The sequence below is a fragment of the Propithecus coquereli genome, unplaced genomic scaffold (genome assembly GCF_000956105.1).
Source record: "Propithecus coquereli isolate 6110/MARCELLA unplaced genomic scaffold, Pcoq_1.0 Scaffold66, whole genome shotgun sequence".
Taxonomy (NCBI): domain Eukaryota; kingdom Metazoa; phylum Chordata; class Mammalia; order Primates; family Indriidae; genus Propithecus; species Propithecus coquereli.
Genome location: NW_012152618.1, coordinates 2,610,131 through 2,634,113, shown reverse-complemented (window position 1 = coordinate 2,634,113; position 23,983 = coordinate 2,610,131). Strand labels below are relative to the sequence as shown.

Below are 23,983 nucleotides of genomic sequence, written 5' to 3'. Positions count from 1 at the left end.
TTTCTCTCATACACTGTTTTGAAAACATATTCTTGGCCACAACCTGACAATTTTAATTGTCGGGTTAATACTAGTTATTGAAAAGTCCAAACTGCCAAGGCCCAGTGTTGGGTAATGGCAGCAGCACCTCGCTAGAAAATTTTGTTTGCTTCCAAAATATTATTGTTGTAATCTTACATTTGCCATGTGTCAACTCTTTAGAAAAAGTTGCAATATTTATTTTCTGTTAGTTCTCAACAGGATCCTGTAAGCATGAGTTTCGGCATTCAAAGAAGGAACGTTAGTAAAATAGTCATTGTGCCAGCTGTTAGAAAAATAACTAAATTTCATATATTTGTCTCAATACTTTCATGAAATCTTAGATGGTAACTTTAAGCAAAAGAAAAAAATTATAATTTTTGGAGAACTTGCAGATAACACATATAGAGAATTATGTTCTCTAATAGCTTTGAATTTAAGATATCTCTAAATTGAAATATTTTTCTCTTATGTTACCCTATGGAAAGTGAAATAAAATACAAGTGACAGCAAAAGTGATGTCACTTTTCTCACTCAGAACATATGACACAGAATAATCCCAACGAGTGAGTGTGAAGTTGGGTTAATAAACATACCTACTCTGTTCAGGGTAGCCCTTCTTTCGTTTTATATTCCAGAAAGCAGAGAAGATTAGGAGATGAGATTAGGAGAAGTGGGATTTATGATTTATGATACTCTCCCTCCCATAAAAGTGGCTTTTGTCAGATGTAGCAGGAAGCTTTATTTATTTCATCCCTAGAATTTAAAGCTGTGCATTACTTCAACCAGGCACTAACAATGAAAATATTTAACCTTTGCCAAAACTGAAACGAGAGAGCCACTTACATATGACTTCCTTTAGAATTTATACGTAAAAGAATTCTTTTTCTTCAATTTGAATTTCCTGCACTATCTCTAAATTGCTTTAACAATCATCTTCAATCAGATTTTAAAAGAGTGACACTAAACACGCTTTTTAAAATTGTTCTTTTATAAATTGCAAACTGGATAGAAGTGTGGCTTTCCTATCTGATGCTTCACATTCATAATAGATCAGAAGTGCTTTGTGTGGGATGCTTTTAGGGAGGTCACAGGAGAACTCTTCAGCATTTAAATGTTGGCACCCCTGCTTGCCTGTCCTGCAAGGATCAGGGATGTCCTGAGATGAGCATGGAAGGCCGGGCCATGAGGTTCATTACCAGTGGGAAGGGGAGTCATAGCTGAAACTGTGGAAAGTGATGGTCTCAGTGAACAAACAGCCTAGAATAGTTTTCTAATTAGCCAGCTTACATTCATTATTTTCCTCTCTCTGCTGTCTGTTTCTTCCTTATCCTATGCCTTGGCAAAGGACTCATAAACCATTTTCTTTTATTAACAATGACAGCTATGATTGCAGATGCTAATTTTGTGTTTATTAACATCATCCAGTGTTATTTTTACAATAACATTGTAATGCAGATACTTTGCTATCTCTACTTTATAAGCTCAGAGGCTGTGTGGGAAGTTACCCTGGGTTTTTCAATCAGGTAAGTGATTTGAACCCAAGGCCGTCTGTCCCTCAAGCCTGCTTATAACCAGCCAGTGAAACCACCTCTCCTAATATTTAAATATAGAACAAAAACAGTTTAGATGGCCAGGCTTGGTGGCTCACGCCTGTAGTCTCAGCACTTTGGGAGGCCAAGCTGGGAGGATTGCTTGAGGCAGGAGGAGTTTGAGACCAGCCTGAGCAAGAGCAAGACCCTGTCTCTATAAAAAACAGAAAAATTAGCCCGGCATGGTGGTACACACCTGTAGTCCCAGCTTCTCTGGAGGCTGAGGCAGGAGGATCACTTGAGCCCAGGAGTTTGAGGTTGCAGTGAGCTATGATGACACCACTGTACTCTAATCTGGAAAACAGAGCAAGGCCCTGTCTCAAAACAAAAAAACAGAAAACCACAATAACAACAAAAAGCCCCAGTTCAGAGCCTTTTCTGTGGTGATAATTTATACTGTATGTTTTTACCTCAGTGTAATGTATCCACAGGTATCATGTGATATTTGCCCCTAAACTGGCCTATGACGCAGAATATATTATTACCCCTTGGCAGATAAGGACACAGGCACTAAAAGTCCAGCTGTCTTACCCAGAGCCAGCTCATTAGTGGTGGACCTGCCATAGTGACTCCTGCCTCCGAGGTGTCAGCCTAGGTCCTTCCTTATGACCCAGTCCAGCCTTGTTAGTTACGGGTTCTAGGCCTCTGGGTCAAAGAGATCAAGTAAAGCTCTGAAGGCGCTGTCGGTGGGAGTAGGAAAGCTTGCTCCCCCCAGCTTCAGGCTGCGATCTGAGTGGACACTGGTGGAACTACCTTTTTTTGATTCTAACTCCCTTCATGGCTTTTGCCCCAGACTCTTGGTTAAATAGGGATATGATGATAATTTTTCCTTCTTTCTCAGAGATAGTATGATTCAGCCTTTTAGGAATATTTGCAGCATAAAACATTGAAATATTTCTTTTGAGAATTCAGCTTATAAAAAGGTAGCTGTAACAAATAGTGTTTGTTGTGTTTGAATCTCCCTAGAGGAGAAGGCTGTGGTCCTGTTTCCACATTGGATTTCCTATCCGCTCAGATTCTCTGTGATGTAGTAACTTCTTTCTTATTGAACATACTTGTGTCTATCTGTCTCATGTCATCCATATGCATTATCAGAAATTTTTCAAAATGCTTCTCCTTTTAAGGTCTAGAGTCCTTCAAGATTGGACCGTACACCAACTTTGTTAACATTGGAGAGCGCTGTAATGTTGCAGGATCAAAGAAGTTTGCTAAACTCATCATGGCAGGAAACTATGAAGTGAGCATCTTAATAAGACCCCTGAGGCATCTGCCATGTCTCCGGCTAGACAGCATGTAAATGAAACAGCTCTCTGCCTTTGATAGAGTTATTAGCAGAGCTGCTAGGAAGTGTGAGAAGATGGTAATGTGTGTTTGCAGCAGGCTGGCTGGTGGGAGGATGAAGCTTTGAAAAATCAAAGCTGCTATTGTCAATATTTGTCAAAAAGTACTGCATTTGAGGCATGAAGTGGAATGAGATGGGTTCCAGGTTCTAGCTATTTCTATTAATCATGAAGTAAGTTAAAAAATTTGAGAGTGCACTTCATTTTGGCTTCTTACAAATCCTTGTAGGGAAAGGGAAAGCCAAGAAAAGTTCGATGACCTCATGACCACATCAAATGCTGACTGATGAGGGTGTTATTGATCTTGGTAGCTGTAGACTAAAATAAACAAATGAATAGAAATAGGCCCTTGCCTTGGAAAATTACGTGAACTTTATAGCCGTGGTGTTTTTAAGCTCAGTCGCTCTGTGGATGAGCAAAATTTAATCCACACAGAGCCCACCTGAGAAATCTGGATTTCTGTTTCTTATGCAAATACGCAGTTAAAAGTGGAGGAATTTGGTCTCAGCTTTAATGATAATTAATTTTGTCCTTCAACTTTTTCTTTTTTTTTTTTTTTTTTTTTTTGAGACAGAGTCTCGCTCTGTTGCCTGGGCTAGAGTGCCATGGCGTCAGCCTAGCTCACAGCAACCTCAAACTCCTGGGCTTAGGCAATTCTACTGCCTGCCTCAGCCTCCCAAGTAGCTGGGACTACAGGCATGCGCCACCATGCCCAGCTAATTTTTTCTCTATATATTTTTGGTTGTCCAGCTAATTTCTTTGTATTTTAAGTAGAGACGGGGTCTCGCTCTTGTTCAGGCTGGTCTTGAACTCCGGACCTTGAGCGATCCTCCCGCCTCGGCCTCCCAGAGTGCTAGGATTGCAGGCGTGAGCCACCGCGCCCGGCCAACTTTTTTCACTTTAAGGTTTTATAAGCTTTAGGAAATAGATCTTCCAGAAAGCAGTATCAGAGCTGATTTAGTTTTCATGATAAGGAAGGGACCCATTAATCACCCTCTGTGCACCTCACGCCCTGCCCAGGCAGTGGGTCTTCCTTCTCAGTTCCTCAGCTGCACGTTGTCAGGGCCTAGCCACTTGGTGCCGAGTCCCTGTCAGTCCTCTTCCCTTCATTCTTGCTCCTGTCCACTGCCACTGTCTGCTTCTGTCACATGGTCCTCCGCAGTTCAGAAGTTCCACAGGGTGACTTTTTTCTTTTCCTGCATATAGGATAAAATTCAAACTCCTTAGGCCATCATTCCATCCTTTTCCCTGGGGCATCAAACTGCACCACCCTCATCCTCATCTGTCATCTGAACCTTCTGGGAGTCTTGCTTCTGCCTCTGCTAACATTTGTTCCCTTCTGAACAAGTGCCCAGTGAGCTTCATAGTCATACAGTGTTCCTTCATTGGCAGTGTTTCCCCTGGTGTTTTGATTCTTTTTTTCTTTTACGTATTTTCGTTCTCCTCTTTTTTTTTGTTTTTTTTACATTTTTTATAGTTGTTTTCCATGTCCTATTGATGTTTTTTGATCCTTATGCTCATTCTGTGGTGTGTGTCCCTGTTAGCTCTCAGATTTGATAGATTTGAGACAGAGAGTGGAGAGCATTTTAAGAAGATGCAAATGAGTGGAATTAATAACTGTTATTTAGTAAGGTCTTTCTATACACTAGTCTCTGTGCTAAGCACTTTGTGTCATTACTCATTTAATCTTAACAGCTCCATGAAATAGATACAGTTGTTATCCCATTTTGCAGATGCGGAAATAGAAGCTTGGATGGTTAAATTTAGCTGCATGTTGTTTCACAGCAAGTAAATGATAAAACCCAAGTCTATCAAGTGTATGCCCTTAACCACCTTGCTGTCTCTGCCATGGAAACAGTAGGGGAGGCAGTAGAGCAGGGCGGGGTAGGTGGGAGTGACTCCTCGTGAGAGTCTAGCTTTCCATGACTTAGTGATCCCTCAAGGCTCTGTGGTTCCATGGAAAGAGCACAGACCTGAAAGAAGTTTCAGTCCTGTCTTCTTGCTCGACTTGCACATCTTTAAACAAACCACTTATCTCTCTGAGCTTCTCTGGATTTAAGCTGTTATTCTGTGACTCTTCTGGAATATACGGGTCAGATATTGGCATTTCCATTTTCCAGGTCTTTTGACCCTTGTTGTTTGCTATCTATCTCCTCTTTTTTTCCTCCATTTCATCCCCCATTGGCCAGCTGAAGGCTCCTCTTAGCTTTCTCCATTTCAGTCCATAGTGACCCTTCCCTTTCCTGGATGTTTAGATAACCTTGGCATTTGACCCACATATTTTATGGTAGTGCCCAGTAGTTTTTTATGTGACTATGTCACATGCCCGCAATTAAATGTAAACCCTTCAAGAGCAGGGATTGTGATTTATACTTTTTTTATTCTTTATATTATTTAAATCATTACTGATACTGAAAAATATTTTTTGATTTGCTAAATTTAATCATGATCCTTTTTCTCTGTGCGGCCTTAGCTGACTACAAGTGATGTTTCCTTGTGGCATATGCCATTAGAGTTTCATGCCTTTTCTATTACTATCACAATGTCGCTAAAAATTTGATTTTCTTGGGCTAAGAAAAAATCAGGACAACATCAGTGTCTACGATTGATTTTATCTTTGTTATTTTATTACACTGTGAAGTGTACAATGAAGACTTAGACAAACAAAAAGTATCTACCATATCAATCAGTTAGAAAGTATTATTGAATGTGTATATTTTTCCCAGCATTGTTCAGAGTAGGAGGTCCATAAGACCTTTCTTGATTTCCAAATACTTCAAATCTATTTGAAGGAATAAACTAGTATTCATGAAGTCACAAGGAAATGATAAGGCAATAAACTGTGTGATAATGGTGTTGAGAGGCCAGAGCGTTGTGAAATAAGCAGTTTCCCAAAGTGTGGTCTTTGAAACATTGATCCTACAAGATATTCCTTCAGTGGTCGTGAGTGGGAGATGCTGCATATTGTATTCTGTTTTGGGAGGGCTGCAGTGTATAATAGCATATTAAAAGATTTGAAAAGCCTTCCAGTATAAAAACCTGCTGAGATTTATTTAACTCACTTTGTTTTTCACATAACTCCCATTAACAGCCTGCAGTGAACACTCTGCCTATTTTTGGCAAATACTGAAGAGTTAAATAGTTTGGGGTGGTTTTTCTAAGGACTTTTCTTAGAGGAGATGGGGCTTGGGTCTTAAACAGTGTGGAAGGGAAGGGGATTGCATTCCAAGCAGAGGGGACAACATGATCTGTAGCACAGAGATGGAAACCGACTTGGCCGGGTCAAGGGTCCCATGGGGGTGGAGTGGGAATTTCATTTGGGTAAGAAGGTGGGGCCAGCTCAGCCTTGACGGCCAGGCTGAGGAATTTAGATTCTTTGTGGTGGGAGAACAGCCTTGGGATTCCAACAGTGAAATGATGTGACGGAGGAGACATGTAAGAAAGGTTACTCTGTGATGAGTGGTGGGTGGACAGCAGGCCAGGGTCAGGGAGCCTGGCTGGGTAGTCTATAATCTGGAAGGACGACTGGGGAGGGTGAGGGATTACTTTTGTTAGCCTGCCCTCAGGCCTCACCGTCTCCTAATGCTGCTTCCTCTCACTTTCTCCCCTCAGGAAGCCCTGGGTGTTGCCAAGGCGCAGGTGGAAATGGGAGCCCAAGTGCTGGATGTCAACATGGATGATGGCATGCTAGATGGTCCCAGTGCAATGACCAGATTTTGCAACTTAATTGCTTCCGAGCCTGACATTGCCAAGGTTATACAAAGTTAATATTTATCAAGGGAATCTACTTGTCTCGCTCTGTCACTCATTTAACTTTTTCAGTTGTCCCATTGATCTGTCAACTCAAGAACTGGTTTTCTGTTTTCCTATGTTGAAAGCACAGTGGTTTCTGATTGTCAGCTTTCTCAATTAACTGTAACCTTTTCAGTATAAAGCAAATTTGAGAGGGAGGTGACTTCAGTTTAGCTGTTTCCGAGGCCTTTGGGATGGGCCGTGAAAACTGATTGATTCTCCTCAGGGAGAACTCACTCTTCACGTCTCTGGAGGATATACTTACCTGTTCTGACCAAATCACTGGTTCCGTTCCCATAGACAAGGGAATTCAATTAATTCTTCCTTATTGCCAGAAGAAGGACCTTTTTAGCCTTGATAGATCAAGACAAAAATATAAAACAAGATTAAATCAAGATATTATGTCACTTTTACATTTGTTCTTTAAAAGGTGAAAGTTAATTTTTGTGTCAGTCCTTTAAAAAGTTTTAGATGGGTTTTAAAAACTTCAAAAATCTTACCTCATTTCTCTTCCATTAAATTTGTGATAAGGAGTGATTTTTTTGAAATTCTTTTTTGAGGAAACTTCCTTGTGCTTTAAGAGTTGCAATTTTCAGCTTAGGCTGTTGGTTTTTCATTAGGCTTCAGCAAACGCTTATGTTAGAAGTCTTGTGGTAAGCGCTGAATTACATTCTGCCATCTTTCATTTGTATCTTTAACTGTTTACTAAAAAGCCTCCTTACTCCTCTGGGAGTAAATATTTTGAGAATTTAAGGTGCAGAGAAACTAAATGACTTGTTCAAAGTCAGTCAGAATCAGGTGGAGCCAGTTGTTCACCAGCTTAGTAGTGGGAGGAGGCAAGGCCTTGAACTTGGCCCTCGTGTCCTCCGCGTCTCTGAAACGAGATAGTCATACCTGCTTTGCCTGATTGGTGAATTGTAGGGATGAAAGTGCCTTGTCAACTGGGAAAAATCTCATGTAATTTAAGAGATTGTTAGTGTTCTGATTGCCACAATAATTTCCTTATCTTTCTTTTTTTTTTTTATTGAGACAGAATCTCTCTCTTTTGCCTGGGCTAGAGTGCCGTGGCGTCAGCCTAGCTCACCTCAGACTCCTGGGCTCAAGTGATCCTCCTGGCTCAGCCTCCTGAGTAGCTGGGACTACAGGCATGTGCCACCATGCCCGGCTAATTTTTTTTTTTCTATTTTTAGTTGTCCGGCTAATTTCTTTCTGTTTAGTAGAGACACGGTCTTGCTCTTGCTGAGGCTGGTCTGGAACTCCTGACCTCAAGCTGTCCTCCCACCTTGGACTCCCAGAATGCTAGGATTACAGGTGTGAGCCACCACGCCCGGCCCCTATCTTTCTTGATTTTGACCTACTATCAAAATTTATTGGAGGCCAAATTTGGACCAATTGCATTAGAGTGTAAAAACATGTTACGAGTACATTTTCACCAGTAGGGTTGGAACACCAGACTATCAGCAAGCTCTTTAAAACATTGGCCTGATATGGTCATTGCATTTGACCCTTTTGTTAGCAAACTTTTGATTACTAGCATACTAAGAAAAATCAGTATCAGTAGCATCCTTGTTCTTTTTTGCTCTCCTTTGAGGGTGTGGCTTAGGAAATTTCTGTCTACTCGTTCTTCAGTCCTCAGTTGAAATGTCTCCTGCCATGGGAAGCTTTCCTTGAATTCTTCTTCACTTCTCTCCCGGCTTCATACACTGGATTTGGTGCCCCTGAAATATGCTTTCATGGCAGCCTGTGCTGCTTTTGTGCTCTAATGTTTACTGCACTTTGCACCATTACTTGTTTAATTATTTATCTTTGTAAGCTTCATGAAGCCAGGGACCTGTCTGCCTTACTATGGTCCCTAAATGGGACCTAGCATGGTAGTCACTTAATTATTTATTGCCTGGCTTAATTAAATAATGTGGCCAAGATCAGCTGCCCCATTTCATTTCTTTGTACCAATCTCATCCTTCCTTTAAGCCCTTCCTTTCACCTTTCCTGGAACAGAGGTATGAATTTAAAAGGAACCTATTTTCATCTGTGCATTTCAATTTTGTCCTTTATTTTAGTTACATACATCTGTTGAGTATTAGATCTACTTTTCTTTTCTAGCATTAAAACTCTTTGTTTTTTTCAGTCAGGAACTTGATTTGATTTTCTAAAGGGAAGATAAAATTTGAGTAACTTGGTTAGAGGGCTGTTTCCAAAGGGCATGAGGCTGAGCATTAACCCCTGAGTTAGATCATGGATGTCTGAATCCTATTTGAGGTGTTTGCAGTAGGGTTTAGGCACTTGAACAAGTGAACTAGTACTGAAGCCGGTGAACTGATCTTACTAATTCCATTCTTATGTTTAGCTATGATCGTTGAGTTATGAATTCCTGGTCCACACATAGATTCTCTTGTAAGACTGAAATTATTCCAAGTATTTTGGGCTTTAAGAACAAGTGCATTACAATTTTATCTTTGACACACTACTGTTATTTGTTTATTGTTTCCCTGAAGAAGAAATAGGAATATTTGGGTACTCCTGGAAGGGAGTTTGTGGTGACTTGTGGCCTCTCTGTGATTTTCTTGCCCTTCTGATCTCAGGTGCCCTTGTGCATCGACTCTTCCAATTTTGCTGTGATTGAAGCTGGGTTAAAGTGCTGTCAAGGGAAGTGCATTGTCAACAGCATCAGTCTGAAGGAGGGAGAGGAAGACTTCCTGGAGAAGGCCAGGAAGATTAAGCAGTTTGGAGCTGCGGTGGTGGTCATGGCTTTTGATGAAGAAGGACAGGTGAGTGACTTGTTTTGGCCTATCTCCATTGTGTTACCCAGGTTAGACAGCAGTGGGAGAAAAGGAAGTCTGAAACAGCTGTGTTTATACATACACATACATAATATCTACATGCAGGCATGCCACACTTAACGACGGGGATATGTTCTGAGAAATACATCATTAGGAGGTTTCATCATTGTGTGAACATCACAGAGTGTACTTACACAAACCTAGATGGTAGAGCCTACTACACACCTAGGTTATGTGGTCTAGGCTCCTAGGCTACAAACCTGTACAGCATGTCACTCTACTGAATACTGTAGGCAATGGTAATACAATGGTAAGTATTTGTGTATCTAAACATAGAAAATGTACTATAAAAATACAGTGTTACGATCTTTTGGGACCACTGTCCTGTATGCAATCTGTCATTGACTTAAATGTCATTATGTAGCACATGGCTGTGTATGAAAATTTAGTATGTAATAAAGTCTTTATATCAGTGGAGAAAGGTTGAATTATTCAATAAATGCTATTGGAATAACTGGCTATGCATTTGAAAGAAAATAAAGTTAGAGCCCTATTTCTCACCATATACTAAAATAAAGTCTACATTGTTTAAAGACCTAAAGGTAAAAAACCAAAATTCTAAAGAATATACAGGAAAATATTAATCTAAATTTGGGATGTGAAAGATCTTGCTAATTGAAGAGGCCAGAAAGAAAACTGATAGAGCTGTCCACATGAAAATGTAAAACTTTGTGGATCTTAAAGTCCACTGATTAAAAAAAAATTTTTTTAATGTAAAACTTTGTGTAGCAGAAGACATGGTACTATTTGTAACATGGCAGTGGGTCGATGTCCTTAATATGCAAAGAGTTTCTATGAATCACAAAGCAAAACATCCCAATCAACCCAATAAAAGAATGGACAAAGGAAATGAGTAAGTAACTGATAGAAAAAGAAATATTAATAACAAATAGCCAATAAACCTATGAGAAGATACTAAGTGTTGTAAGGATTAAAGAAATAAAAAAAAGTAAAGCAATAATGAGATTAGTTCCTTTATCAAATAGAAAAAAGCTAAATATTGATAAACAGCAACTCTCATACTATCTCTGTCGTGGAATCAGGATGGGGAACGTGAGAAGCTTCAAATATAATAGTTCAACTAGGTGATACACTGATTATTGTATTGTTATGTTTTATACTCAGATAACTTTTATACATATATTGTACTATGTGATATTTAACCTAAAACAATTTTAAAAAATCTATTCCATATGAATAAGCCTCTCTTTTCTTTTAATAGGTTGAATATGTAAGGGTATGTGTTCACCTTCATGGTAGCATTGTGGTAGCAAAAAGTTGAGAACACTTTAAGTGTCCGTTACTAGGGGAATACTTAAATCTTGGTACTTGCTGCATAGAATATTGTGCAGTGGTTAAAAAGAATGAGGTGATAGAACCATGTCTTCAGTATGTTGAAAGGTGAGAAAAAGGCTAGGTGTGGTGGCTCACGCCTGTAATCCTAGCACTTTGGGAGGTAGAGGCAGAAGGATCTCTTGAGGCCAAGAGTTCAAGAGCAGCCTGGCAACAGCGAGACCCAGTCTCTACAAAAAATAAGAAAAATTAGCCAAGCATGGTGGCCCATGTCTGTAGTCCCAGCTATGTGGGAGGCTGAGGCAGGAGGATTGCGTGAGCCCAGGAGTTTGAGGGGAGTTTGAGCTGTGATAACACCACTGTACTCTAGACTGGGCAAAAGAGAGAAACGCTGTCTCATTAAAAAAAAAAAAAAATGACATGATCCCAACTTTATTTAATAAAAAAAAATGTGTAGGCCGGGCGCAGTGGCTCACGCCTGTAATCCTAGCACTCCGGGAGGCCGAGGCGGGCGGATTGTTCTGAGCTCAGGAGTTCGAGACCAGCCTGAGCAAGAGCAAGACCCCGTCTCTACCAAAAAATGGAAAGAAATTAATTGGACAGCTAAAAATATATGTAGAAAAAACCAGCCGGGCATGGTGGCGCATGCCTGTAGTCCCAGCTACTTGGGAGGCTGAGACAGTAGGATTGCTTGAGCCCAGGAGTTTGAGGTTGCTGTGAGCTAGGCTAACGCCACGGCACTCGCCCCAGGCAAGAGAGTGAGACTCTGTCTCAAAAAAAAAAAAAAAAAAAAATGTGTATATGGATATATGTGTGTCAGTATAAGCAGAGAAAAAAATTTTGTGGTTGTCAGCTGAGGGTGGGGATGGTCTCAGATGGCGACATATTGACAATTAACAGGTGGCAAAATTACATGTACTTTTTCTTTTCTTTCTGTTTTTCTGTATTTTTGAGATAAAATTATTTGAAACAAAAGCATTATTTTGTACAAAAGGTACATTTTTATTGTAACAAAAATTCAAATAATCCAGAAGAGTGCAAAAGAGATAATTTTGATCACTAATGTGTATTGAACCTTAACTCATACAAAACAGGCACACAGCATACATTAAATCAGTCTTTCCTCCCAGCATATAAACTTTGGGTATATGTGCTTGTTATTTTTGTACATCACGTGAGGAAACTAAAGCCTAGAGACGTTACATGACTTGCTATTGTCACCCAGCTAGCAAGAGGTGGTGCTGGGATTCAGGCCGAGGAGATTTGGTTTCATTCATCAGGGCCTGTGCTAACTGGTCGGATAAAAGAATCCAGGAAGGCTGTCGGTGAAGAGTTGGCTGTCTTAGAAGAGATGGTCTCATCAAGCCCCTCTGAGGAGGAAACATTTGAAATCCTGAGTAAAGAAAGAGACAAAGCCATGAGGCCTTGATAGGGAAAAAGCAGAAGAGGTTCGGCAAATGGGAAATTTTGTCCGAACGAGATGACACTTGCCGTTCTATAACTCTATTCCCCCCCTCGGCAGAATGTTGGTATCTTCCCATCTTAGTAAATATGGATTATAAGTTTATCATATTTTATGGTTGAGTTATATTCCAGTATATGTTTTACTTAGTCTATTATTATATGAAATTGTGATTGTTTCTACATTTTTAGCAGCATGAACAGAGGCCAGTGAATATCCTGGTTCATGCAGCCCTTTCCCCTTGTAGAATTTTTCTTAGAGTCAGTTCATAGAAGTGGGGTTAATAGATCAAAGGGTGTGCACGGTTAATATTTTGATGCACATCGTTAAATTGTCCCGCTGAAAGGCCGTTATCTAGTTATCTTCTACTACTAGTTTAGTATGGTGGGACCTTTTGATATAATTTTTATTTTAATCAAAGGTATATCTGCCAGTAGTTAGAGAAACAAATAGTTCTGCAAAGCTTTTTATGAAAAACAGAAGTCCCCAGCCCTCCAGATCCCGAGGCAACCACTTTCACCTTTTTAAGCTGATTCACGTAGCATTTGTCTCTTTATCTTCAAATTCCGGCTTTAGTTTTTATTTATTGCCTTCCTGTGGTGGATAAGGATTTAGCTTTTCACCATTCCCTGCCTCCACTCCACAAATCTTTACTTTTGTCCCCCACTCCTGATATAGTTTGTTTTAGTTATATCCATTTTGGGTGCCTACATTATTAAATAGTGTAAAAGCTGAGCCATGCAGTGTACTGTGCTTGCTTTTCCTTGCCCACACCATTTGTTTTCCATAAAGTTAGTATTTTTTGTTTGCTTTGTTTCCTATATATTTCACCTTCAAAATGTCCCCGAGTTGTGTAAATCTCCAGTGTATCCAAGCACATTAAGTGGTGGATTGTCATTTTAATTTCTTGAAGAATTCTTCCTCCAGGTCTTCGGACTTGGCCTGGAAAGGCCGCTCAGTAGGCCCACTGCACCGCTGTCACTGGGAGATGTCCCTCACCTTCCTGCTGGGCTTCCTCTCGCCTGTCTCTCAGGTTTTCCTCCAAGAATAATTTCCTCATTCTCAGTTAATGCCCCCCCCTTGGTGGTAGCTTCTGTGAAAGAAAGCATGGCAGTAATTATTTTTGAACACTTATGTGTCTGAAAATGGCTTTATTCTACTTTTACCCTTAGTTGACAGTCATATGGGTAGAGGAGCACAAGCTTGAATTGTTCCGTGTTTTGCAAGTATGACTCCGTTGTCTTCTGGTTTCCGCTGGTATTGGCACGAAGTCCAGTGCTGTACTAACTCTCGATTATGTTTGTGTTCTTTATTTTTCCATTCTCTGGAGGCTTCTTGGATCTTCTTTGTCCACAGTGTTCTGAACTCTCACGGCAACGGGCCATCCGTTATGTGGGCACTCGGTAGCCCCCTTCATTCAGGAAGTACCTAGCCGCAGTTACAGGAAGTGTCCTTGAGCTGTTGCAGACTCTCTTTTGGTGCATGTATTATTCAGCTGTTGGATGTTTTGGACAGGCCGCCTAATTTTCTTTTCTCTTCTATTTTCCAACTTTGGTGTTTTGCTTTGCTCTGTATAGATTTCCATATCCACATTTATCCTCCAAACCCTCTATTGAGTTTTATTTCTTTTTCCAGCAGCTCTTTTTTATTGTCGAAATGTTCCTTTTAGAAATATATATATATAGGTAGCAACATGTTATTTTTAATGAGGCAAATACCTTCAACTATATCCTGAGCCTGTAGCACATGCCAGGCCCTGTTCTCATCTGTGAGAAGATAACAGAGAATAAAACCTAGTCCCTGTCCTTGTGTGATTTACACTCTTAGGGAAAAACGGAATAAATATAAATATACGTGTATGTATATGTGTAGCTAATAAACAATGTGTCTATGGTGTTGAGTATGGGGGAGGGAAAGGGAGAAGACAGGGGATCTGGAGTGCTGGGGTGGGGGATGCTAGTTTATGGGCTGGTCTGGGAAGGCCTCCTGGATAAGGTGACATTTTAGAAGAAGCCTGAAGGCAATGAGGAAGTGAGCAATGTGAAAACTCCAGGGAAGGGTGTTCTGGACATAGGAAGCCTTGAAGTAGATACACGCTCATCATGTCTGAAAACCAGCAGGGAGGCCAGGGTGGCTGGAGCAGAGGAGAGAGGAGGAGATTGGGAGGACACGAGGTTGGAAAGGTAGCAGGTCAGATCGTGTAGGGCCTTGTAGACCATTGTTAACACGTTTGTTTAACAAAAGCTGGGACACTGCTGAAGGATTTGACTGGAGGAATAAATGTGATCTGATTTATGTTTTAAACTTCTCTAGTTCTTTGTGGAGAATAGTTTGTTAGGACAAAGCAGAACTATCGGAGTTTATTGCTGTAATTCAGATGAGACATGGTGATGGTGAAGGCCAAGGTGGAGGCAATAGAGGATGTTGAAAGTCACTTGTTCATATATATATATAAATACACACACACACACACACACTTTTTTTTTTTTGAGACAGAGTCTCGCTCTGTAGCCCAGCTAGAGTGCAGTGGCATCATCATAGCTCACTACAACCTCAAACTCCTGGGCTCAAGCTATCCTCCTGCCTCAGCTCCCTAGTAGCTGGGACTGTAGGCATGCACCAGCACGCCTGGCTAATTTTTCTATTTTGAGTAGAGACAGTGTCTTGCTTTTACTCAGGCTGGTCTTGAACTCCTGAGCTCAAGTGATCCTCCTGCCTTGGCCTCCCAGAGTGCTAGGATGACAGGTGTGAGCCACTGTACCCAGCCTAGGTATATTTTTAACATAGAACCAGTGGGATTTGCCTTCACATTGGGTATGGGTTGTGAAAGAAAGAGGAGTCAGCGATAATTTCAGGATTTGTTGGTCTGGGCAGTTGAAAGGATGGAGCTATTGAGATAGGAAGAACCGTTAGAGAAGCAGATTGGGGATGGGGGAAGAAGTTTGGGTTTGGACACAGTATGTTTGTGGTGGGTATATTGAGTGTGGAGATAGGATTCCTTTGTTTGGCAATTATTTGTACACAGTTGGTGTTTAGAATAGTGAGACTGACTGAGCTCACCAAAGGAATGACTATAGAGAAAACGTCCTAGGCCTGAGTCTTAGAGCTGCAGTGCTTAGTGGCTGGGGAAAAGAAGAGACACCTTCAGAAGGATTTGGGAAGGAGCAGCCTGTTTGGTAGGAGGGGAGCCAGAGGAGAGGGTTTACTTAGAACCCAAGGGAAGAACAAGCTTCAAAGAGAAGTGCATGATCAGCTATTTAAAGAAATGTGGGTAGATCAAATAGGATGAGACCAAGAATTTACTATTGGTTTTAGAAATAGGGTCATTTGTGATCTTGCCGTACAGTTTCCAAGGAGATGAAAGCTTGTCGGGGAGGGTTCAAGAGAGAATAGGAGAAGAATAGAAGCGGCAAGTATAGGCAACTTTTTTGAGGAGGTTTGCCGTAAAGGGGAGCAAAGAAATAGAATGGAGACCCAGGGAGGGGAATATGAGGTTAAGAAAGGATGCGTGTGTTTGTGTATGTGTGTGTTTGTGTACAGATAACGTGGCAATGTTTTTCTGTAAGCTGATGGAAATGATCTGGCAGAGGGAGGGAGGGAGGAATTGATGCGGGAGAGAAAGGGGGCCTTTGCTAGATTCGTGACCTTGTGAGTTGACAGAGGTGGCAATCACTGTGTGAGTGGAGGGATGGTTTTAGATCAGGAGCGGTGCAGTTTGGTCACCGTGCAGGAAAGAAGGCAGGATAAAGAGTAAAGATCTGCAGGCACGCTTCCAATGTGCTCATGGGAGTCTGCGATTGCTTCTGTTTTCTCAGTGAAGTTGGAAGCAAGGTCAACTCTGAGAGTAAGAATGGAATGTTGTATGCCTCTTGGATCTGTGATGCTTAACCTGAACTGCAAAGGAGAATCGCTCTGTCAGGGAAGAGCAGTCACTGCTAGAGCTGCTAGAGCTGCTAGAGCTTTTTTTTTTTTTTTTTTTTAAGCGACCCGAGTCTCACTATGTTGCCCAGGCTGGAGTGCAGTGGCTATTCACAGGCACGATCCTACTACTGATCACCATGGGAGTTTTGACCCGCTCTGTTTCTGCCCTGGGCCGGTTCACCCCTCCTTAGGCAACCTGCTGGTCCCCCACTCCCAGGAGGTCACCATATTGATGCTGAACTGAGTGCGTACACCCAATAGGCATAGCACATTACAGCCCAGAACTCCTGGGCTCAAGCGATCCTCCTGCCTCAGCCTCCCTAGTAGCTGATACTACAGGCACATACCACCACGCCCAGCTCATTTTTCTGTTTTTAGTAGAGATGGGGTCTGGCTCTTGCTCAGACTGGTCTCAAACCCTGGCCTCAGGCAATTCTCCTGCCTCCCAAAGTGCTAGGATTATACTGTCAGCCACCATGCTGGTGGTGGCTCTGCTAGAGGTTTTAAAAAAAATACACACCCTTGGACTCTAGCCCTTGAGTTTCTGACTCATTTGGTCTGGAATGAAGCTGGCTTCAGTAATTTTAAAGCCTTAGAGGTGATACTCCTGTGTATTCTGGTTGAAAACCACTGGCAGAGGTTATCTCATTTAGTCCCCAGAGCAACTGCCGGGGGTGGTTGTCATTCCATTGTACAGCGAGCCAGTGTCATAAGTCCAGGACACGGGGTGGAACCAGGTTTTCACCCTTGGCCTGCCTCGTTTGAAGACTGGTGCAGTGTCACCTCATGCTTTGTTTATTGGCACTGCTTAAGGGCTTGTTATTGTTTAAGAACAAGTGTTCCCAATTTAGATCTGAATGTGACCATAAATAAAAAGTAAAGGTAGGAAAACATTCTTTAATTTGCTAGTTATAAAAGAAATACAGATTAGAGCAATATTTAGGTAATGTTTTATCCTTATACTAAATTAGTAAAAGTAAACTTAAAAATGATCAAAGTCTGTGCAGGTACAGCAGGGATAAAACAGAAACCTCGTTTGTTGTAGAGTGTGGTATAACTGGTACAGTCCTTTGAAAGATAATACCTATCATAATTGAAATGATTTTATTTTGTTTGATAATTTTTGATAATGTGAGGTTTCTTAGAAATATAATTATCCCATAATAGCAGAATAGACTGTATTAGTTTTTGTTTGCATATGTGTAGACTATATAAAAGAATGATCAATATCATCCTATAGATGCATCTATTATATGCAGCACATTTTCCTTGTTAAAATGATTTGAAAATAAATTTTCAACTTAATGGAGAAAATTAACCCCCATTGGGATATTGATTAGAATTAATCCTAATCTAGAAAATAATGAAGAATTAGTATCTTGCCAATATTCCAATTTGTCATTGAGGAACATGGAATGTCCCTCCAAGCACTCATTCAATGGAGTCTTACAGTTTTCCTTAAATAGAAAATAAGACCATTCCTAGGTATTTTGTGTTGGTTTGTTTTTTTGTTGTGATTGGCTTATTTTTCCATTGGTAAATATTTTTTCATTGGTAGTGATTAGTGATTTTTAGATTTTTATTTCATAATCAGCCTCTTTATTGAACTTAGAGAAACTGACAATGTTTTTCAGTTGAGTATCTTGGATTTTCAAATAGGATGTAGACTGTAGTAATATTAATAGTCCTAGGAGACTGAAGTCGGCACTTTTAGTTTTCCCTTGATTTTTACCTTGCAGAAGGTAATTGATCCAGGCCTAGGAGTAGATTCTCAAATTTTTTCCTCTGACCTTCTCTGAACTTTGTGGAAATCTGACATTTATTTCTGCATTTTAAGGGCCTCCTTTTTAGTGGCTGCAGGTAGAGCACCACTCCCTGGGTAAGATTGCATGGTTGAATATTTCTATTTCGGGGCCTTTCCCTATAAGATGGATTATATTTTTAATTCTTTGCTTATTAGAAAGAGACATACCTAGATCACCTTCAGAGATGGAGTTTTATGGCAGGGATATGAGGAATATAAGGCCTCCAAGCCACTGTTGTCCCTAAGACCTCCAAGCCCGGATGTTCAGTTGTCTCCCAGGAAAAAGAGTACAGCATGTAGTTGGCCTATGCCCCAAGCTTGGTGTCCCAGCTGGCCAGCATGCTCCCGGCATTCCTTCTGCTAAAAGAGAAGAATCGAGTAGGTTCAGTGTGCCGCCTGTTAGGATATTGGTATAATTTCATTCAGGCCTTAATATTTGACATTAAGTAGCATCTTTCTGCAAACAACATCTATTTGTAGAGTCTAGAGAAAGCTATCGTCAAGCCTTGGGTTGTGATGGTGATCATGCAGATGAGTCTGGATTCTGACTTCCTTATCAGCTGTGTCACTGTGGTCACTCTAAACCAGTGGCTCTCGCTTAACTGGGGCTGGTTTTGCCACTACAGGAGACATTTGGCAAAATCTGGGGAGATGTTTTTATTGTCACGACTGTGGTGGGGTGAAGAGTGCTACTTATATCTGGTAGGTAGAGGACAGGAAAGCTGCTAAAAATCCACAGCAAAGACTTACTGGGCTGGGTAACCCTGTTCTTAAGCCAGAGCAGCTTCTTTATCTGCCACTGCTTCTTCTCTGATGTGGCAGCCCGTGGAGAAAGGGCAAGCACGGTTTTGCATCGCAAGCCTCCTGTGCCAGGTCCTGGGCTGTGACACTGAGGACCAACGAGTGCTGGTAGCGGGCTCCCCTCCTTGTGGGGTTCAGCTGCTTTCGGGTTGTGGTAAAAGTGGGAGGAAGAACAGACGAGGCAGGGAAATTCAGGGCGGTTGGGTTCCAGGAAGGTGGGAAAAGCAGGGGTAGAGCTCGGTTTTAGGGCCACGTTGTTAAAAAGAACGCAAAGGTAGAGCATAGTTTATAGGTCTTACCTATACATTTTTGGGTGTTGGTTTAAAATAGCCAATGAATCAGTCTTTCTGCTGTTCCTATGAGCTGTCCGTTCCTACCGTGTCCCCCTCTGTACTCCGTCCTTGGAGGCACTAAAGCCCATCTGTCCTCTGTTCTATCTGGGGATTGATACATGGGTTAAGACTTTCCCTGCCTTTCTTCCCTCTCACTCCCCACAGAACTTGCATCTCCTCCTAGAGGGTGACATTTGAAACAACCTTGTCTTCTTTAAAAGTCCAGAAGTTTTCATGGTGGCCCCTGCAGTCCCTGGATCACAACTGAGACCCTTGGTTCTTCCCCAGTATTAGCTGTACAGAGATCGCCTCAGTCTTGTTTCCATCATGTCTGAACCCCCGTGCATTTCCTCCTCGACCCTGAGTTCTTGGCGTCCAGATGCTGCCTCGAGTATGAGCTCTGCCCAGGCCTCGGGTGAGCGTATTTTGGCCAGGAAGCATTCCAAGTTGGCTTTGAGTTTCTCACGACCCCGGCTCAGTGCTCTTCTCTGTTCCTCTCACCTGGGCACGACCTCAGCTGTCTTCATCTCACACCTTCTCTTCTGCCCTCGTGGCAGCCGCTCCTGCTGCCCAGGCTCCAGGTTTCCTAACCCTTGCCTTTGGCTGCTTGGTCCACACATTTGCCACAGTGGAGAATTCCATTCAAAAGATTTCCGAACTGAGCTCGTGCCCTTAGTGACCAAGGTGTCTTTTGCCATGGTTGCTCTTGGAAACTTCCTTTTTTCTAGCTTTTCCCTTCTTTCTTTTGATGTCCCTCTAATGGTGGCTCATGAGTCTTTCCATCACTTTTTTTCCTGAACTCTGTGGCAGCGGAATGGGCCTCTGTTTCCTCCGGTGTTCTCTGGCCCATCCTCAGCTAGTTCAGTGGGTTTGAAACCTTAAACCCACTTGGTGAGTTACTCCTGTTTCTTTTCTGCTCCTGTCGGGCTGCAGTACAACCAAATCTAGTTGTCTTCTACTCATTTTCTTTTTCTCACAGTGTCTGCCTTGATGACTAAATCAAAATTGTTTTTTCACATTTCTCCCTGAGTGTCTGATATTCTAGCAAAACCTGCGCAGTGTGCTTCTTGAGTAAAGCCTTCTACCCACTGGTCACTGTGTAGCTTCTCTGTGGCTTAAGAGTAGACCTGGTTGATAAAGTCATAAAAGGCATTGATTCCTTTCTTCTGGCCCCTTAGATTGTCACTGAGTTTCCCTCTACCCCAACCCAAGAAAATGCCACATCTCACCTATCAGTGGTTCTCATCCTGGCTGTACATTGGCATCACTAAGGGGCTTTTAAAAAAATTACTGCTGCTGAGGCCTCATCTCAAATTGTGATTTAACTTGTCTAGGGTGAGGTATTAGTATTAAAAAACAAACAAACAAAAATCCCTCTGGTTTATCGTAATATGCAGCTCGGGTTGAGAGCCCTTCCTGATGTAGGAAAGCCCATTCTGTTGTTTTGCCAAACTTCTACTTTGGATCTGTGAAATGCACGGGCATGATCAAGGCTTTATCAGTATGTCTGTCTCACAGCCCTGGCTGAGGAGTGAGACAGGGAACCTTGGAGAACCTGACATGCTAACATTCTCTTCATCCTGAGATTCAGTTGTTTATTAACAGACAGAGGTTGAGTGTGTGTTAATGGGGTAGGTGCTATGCTAGGTACAGCATGAGCAATTTGACAACGACTCTGTCCTTACAGAGGTTATTGTTGTTGACTCTATTCTGGCCCTAGAAATGAATTCCTGTCCTGTGAGGATGTCACTGTTTGTCCCACATGCAGTGCTGTCTTTGGTACGAGCTGAACCCCACACCCTACTCCCCTGTAGGTGACATACTACTCACCTCAGCCTGCCCAACTTGGCCAGATATTGTTTGTAGCTCAGAGAGAGAAATGACTAGGACCTTGACTTCATCTTCCAACCAGACTAGGTTACTAAGAAATACTAGTAGCACTGGTCACTCCTGTGCCTTCTTAGTGAGCTTAGCTGGGCCATGAACCTAGAGCCTAGAACTCTTATCTGGCTCTCTGGCGAAGGGTGAACTTTTAAAGTCCAAGACCAAAGACAGCTGTGGATGACCTACGCTGAACTGCTTTTTTCTGGGCACACATCTCAGTCTCAACCTTAACCTTGTCACTCTCACTGAAGGCAGTGAAAGTAAGTTGTTGAAGAAATCCCATTACAGAAAATAAGAGCTTGCCATCTCCCTTAAAGTCTGTACAGTGGGGCTGCAAAGCCCACTCCCCGTCTCCCTTTCTCCGGGCCCCTTGGTCTGCTAAGTCATGGGGGCACTTCCCAAGTAGGAGATGAAATCTAACCCCACCAGCTGCAGGGAGCAATTAAAGAGATCAAAGAGTACAGTTGGAAAAGAATACCAAAGTAGGTGAGTGATCAAAAGGCTAGGTGTACCAGTGAGTTCTTTGTGTAATTCTCCCACTGTTTTCTGGAGCGTGGAGCCTTACTAGATGTTCTTGGGCTATGTCAGCATCCTCAACTGCTCACCTCTGCGGAAGACTGCAACACGTATTTCAGTGGGGTCAGCCGTTTTTCAAGAACATTTTTCACATTCATTGAGAATTGACCTTCAGAATTATATATGACTTATTTTTTTTAGAATCACCAAAGTGAGAACAAGCAACCTTTTTTTTTTTAAAATAGATTTGATTTTTCGTACAACCAAAATCATTCAGAATAACTGGGATGTTGAAGGTGTAAATTTGATCTGAACACAGTTTCCATGACAAAGTTCAGAAATGCTTTGAGTAGCAGTATTCACGTATCCAACAATAATATCGAACACATACACTCTGACAGGCACTGCCCTGGGCACTGAGGATACAGCAAGGCTGACAATCTAGGTGGGGGAGATGAGTTGACAAATTAATAATCAGTAATAATAAGATAGTGTAGGAGGTGGACTGTGGCTACCTGCCTGAGCCTTGAGCCAAAGCTGAAGTCTGCTTACAGCACTGAGCAAAAGCTTTGAAAGTGATTAACACCCAGCTTCAAATGAAGGTAGTCCTGCTGTCTTAAACAGAACGTGGCAATCATTGGAGCAGGGGTCCACCAGCCCCAGTCAAAGCCAGCACAGACTGGTGACTGCCAAGATGAAGCCCAAAGTTGACCACTTATAGACCCTTTGCTTCATTTTAATGCTAAAAATCATGCCCAAGGGTGAAGATTTAACATGCTGATGAGACATGTGATATATGAAGAAGCGTGATCACCAAATGGGCAGCTGCCAACAAAACTCCGCCTCTACATGCTATGATTTTAATGCTTAGTGTTAACTTTCTCCCCTTTAAAAGTTCCCCAGTCCTTTGTTCAGAGAGCCAGTCTGGTTGCTCCTTAACCAGAACTGTCTCCCTTTTGTTTAAGCAAACCTCCCCCCTAAAAAGAAAGCCTTGCCTGTATAAATTCCTTTTTCAGTCTTGTGCCAGTTTCTATTGACTCAGGACCAAGAAAGAACCGTGAGGTCGGTAACAATAAAACAAATAAACGTAATAAACACGTTGCCAACTTAATGTAATTTCTAGAAAGAGATGCTCTGAAGAGTGGGAGAGATGGGAAGGGTGGGGGTAAGGCTGGCTAAGACAGGCTCTGAGAAGGGGACATTTGGGCAGAGACCTGAGTGATGTGAAGCACAAAGCCATGTCACAGTATGTTCTGGGCAGTGGCAGCGATAAATGAAAGACTCTGAGGTAGGAACAAGCTGGGAGGTTTCAGGAACATCAAAGGCGTAGGGGCAGAGGGTGTGGAGGAGGGACAGATGATAGGAAATGAAACTGGAGATGCAGACCAAGATTCTGAGGACGACGGGAAGCAGCCAGGGCTAAGAGCCTTGCTGGAGTCAGTGTTCTGCCTTCTACGGACATTATTTTGAGGGTAATACGAATTTGTACTTATGACTTAAGGCAAGTAGTAACAAGCCGGTGTTATGATGGATGGGGGTGAGGAATAAACACGTATTCTTGAGTCAACTTAGACTGTTACTGTGGGAAGATCCAAGAAAGCGATGGCAAGTGTCGCCTGGATGGTGGGTTAAGACACTGCAGGCAGGTCAAGAGAGGGAGGGAGGGACACTTAATTTTTAATCTCTTCTTTAGTAGTGTTTGAATTTTTATCACATGCGTGTATTTTTTAGAAGCCTATTTTCTCCTTTACCATATATGTTTGTGTGTAAGATTCGATTTTTTACAGAAACACTATAGCCGTCATGTTTGCAAAAACAGAAAGGGATCTTTAAACCATTTCCTCCAATGAGATAATTTGATAAATGTTTAGAGGCTGCTTGGCATTTGGGTTTCTGTGAAATCCAAGCAGTGACACTTGAGTACTTTCAACAAGTGAAATGTGCTGTTTCCATGGGTAGCATTTATTTTTTTCTATTTCAAATTACATCTTTTGTTCCTTTCCCCAGGCAACAGAAACAGACAACAAAATCAGCATCTGTACTCGGGCCTACCATCTACTTGTGAAAAAACTGGGCTTTAATCCAAATGATATCATCTTTGACCCTAATATCCTAACCATTGGTACTGGGATGGAGGAACACAACTTGTATGCTATTAATTATATCCATGCAACAAAAGTCATTAAAGTAAGTGTGAGTATTTTCTCTCTTCTACCCAAGACACGGCTCAGATTTATCGCTGGGGTCCAGTGAATGTTTAGAGCTAACATATATTTATTGACTTAATGACTTTGAACAACAATTAACATTCTAGTTTTTTTGGTGGGGGGAGTTATAACTCTAAAAATGCATTTAATGATTTGTTTTTACATTCTTTAAAATTTTATT

The 23,983-nt window shown here is 41.7% G+C and overlaps 1 protein-coding gene across 1 annotated transcript in view; it reads left to right on the top strand.

Annotated features, from left to right (window-relative positions):
- The window catches only part of MTR (5-methyltetrahydrofolate-homocysteine methyltransferase), a 114,363-nt gene that overhangs the window by 39,006 nt on the left and 51,374 nt on the right, over nt 1–23,983 (top strand). The window contains exons 13-16 of the mRNA XM_012660154.1: nt 2,735–2,847; nt 6,563–6,703; nt 9,325–9,510; nt 23,603–23,782. Of these exons, the coding sequence (XP_012515608.1) occupies nt 2,735–2,847; nt 6,563–6,703; nt 9,325–9,510; nt 23,603–23,782 (620 nt within the window). The remainder of the gene's footprint in view (nt 1–2,734; nt 2,848–6,562; nt 6,704–9,324; nt 9,511–23,602; nt 23,783–23,983) is intronic.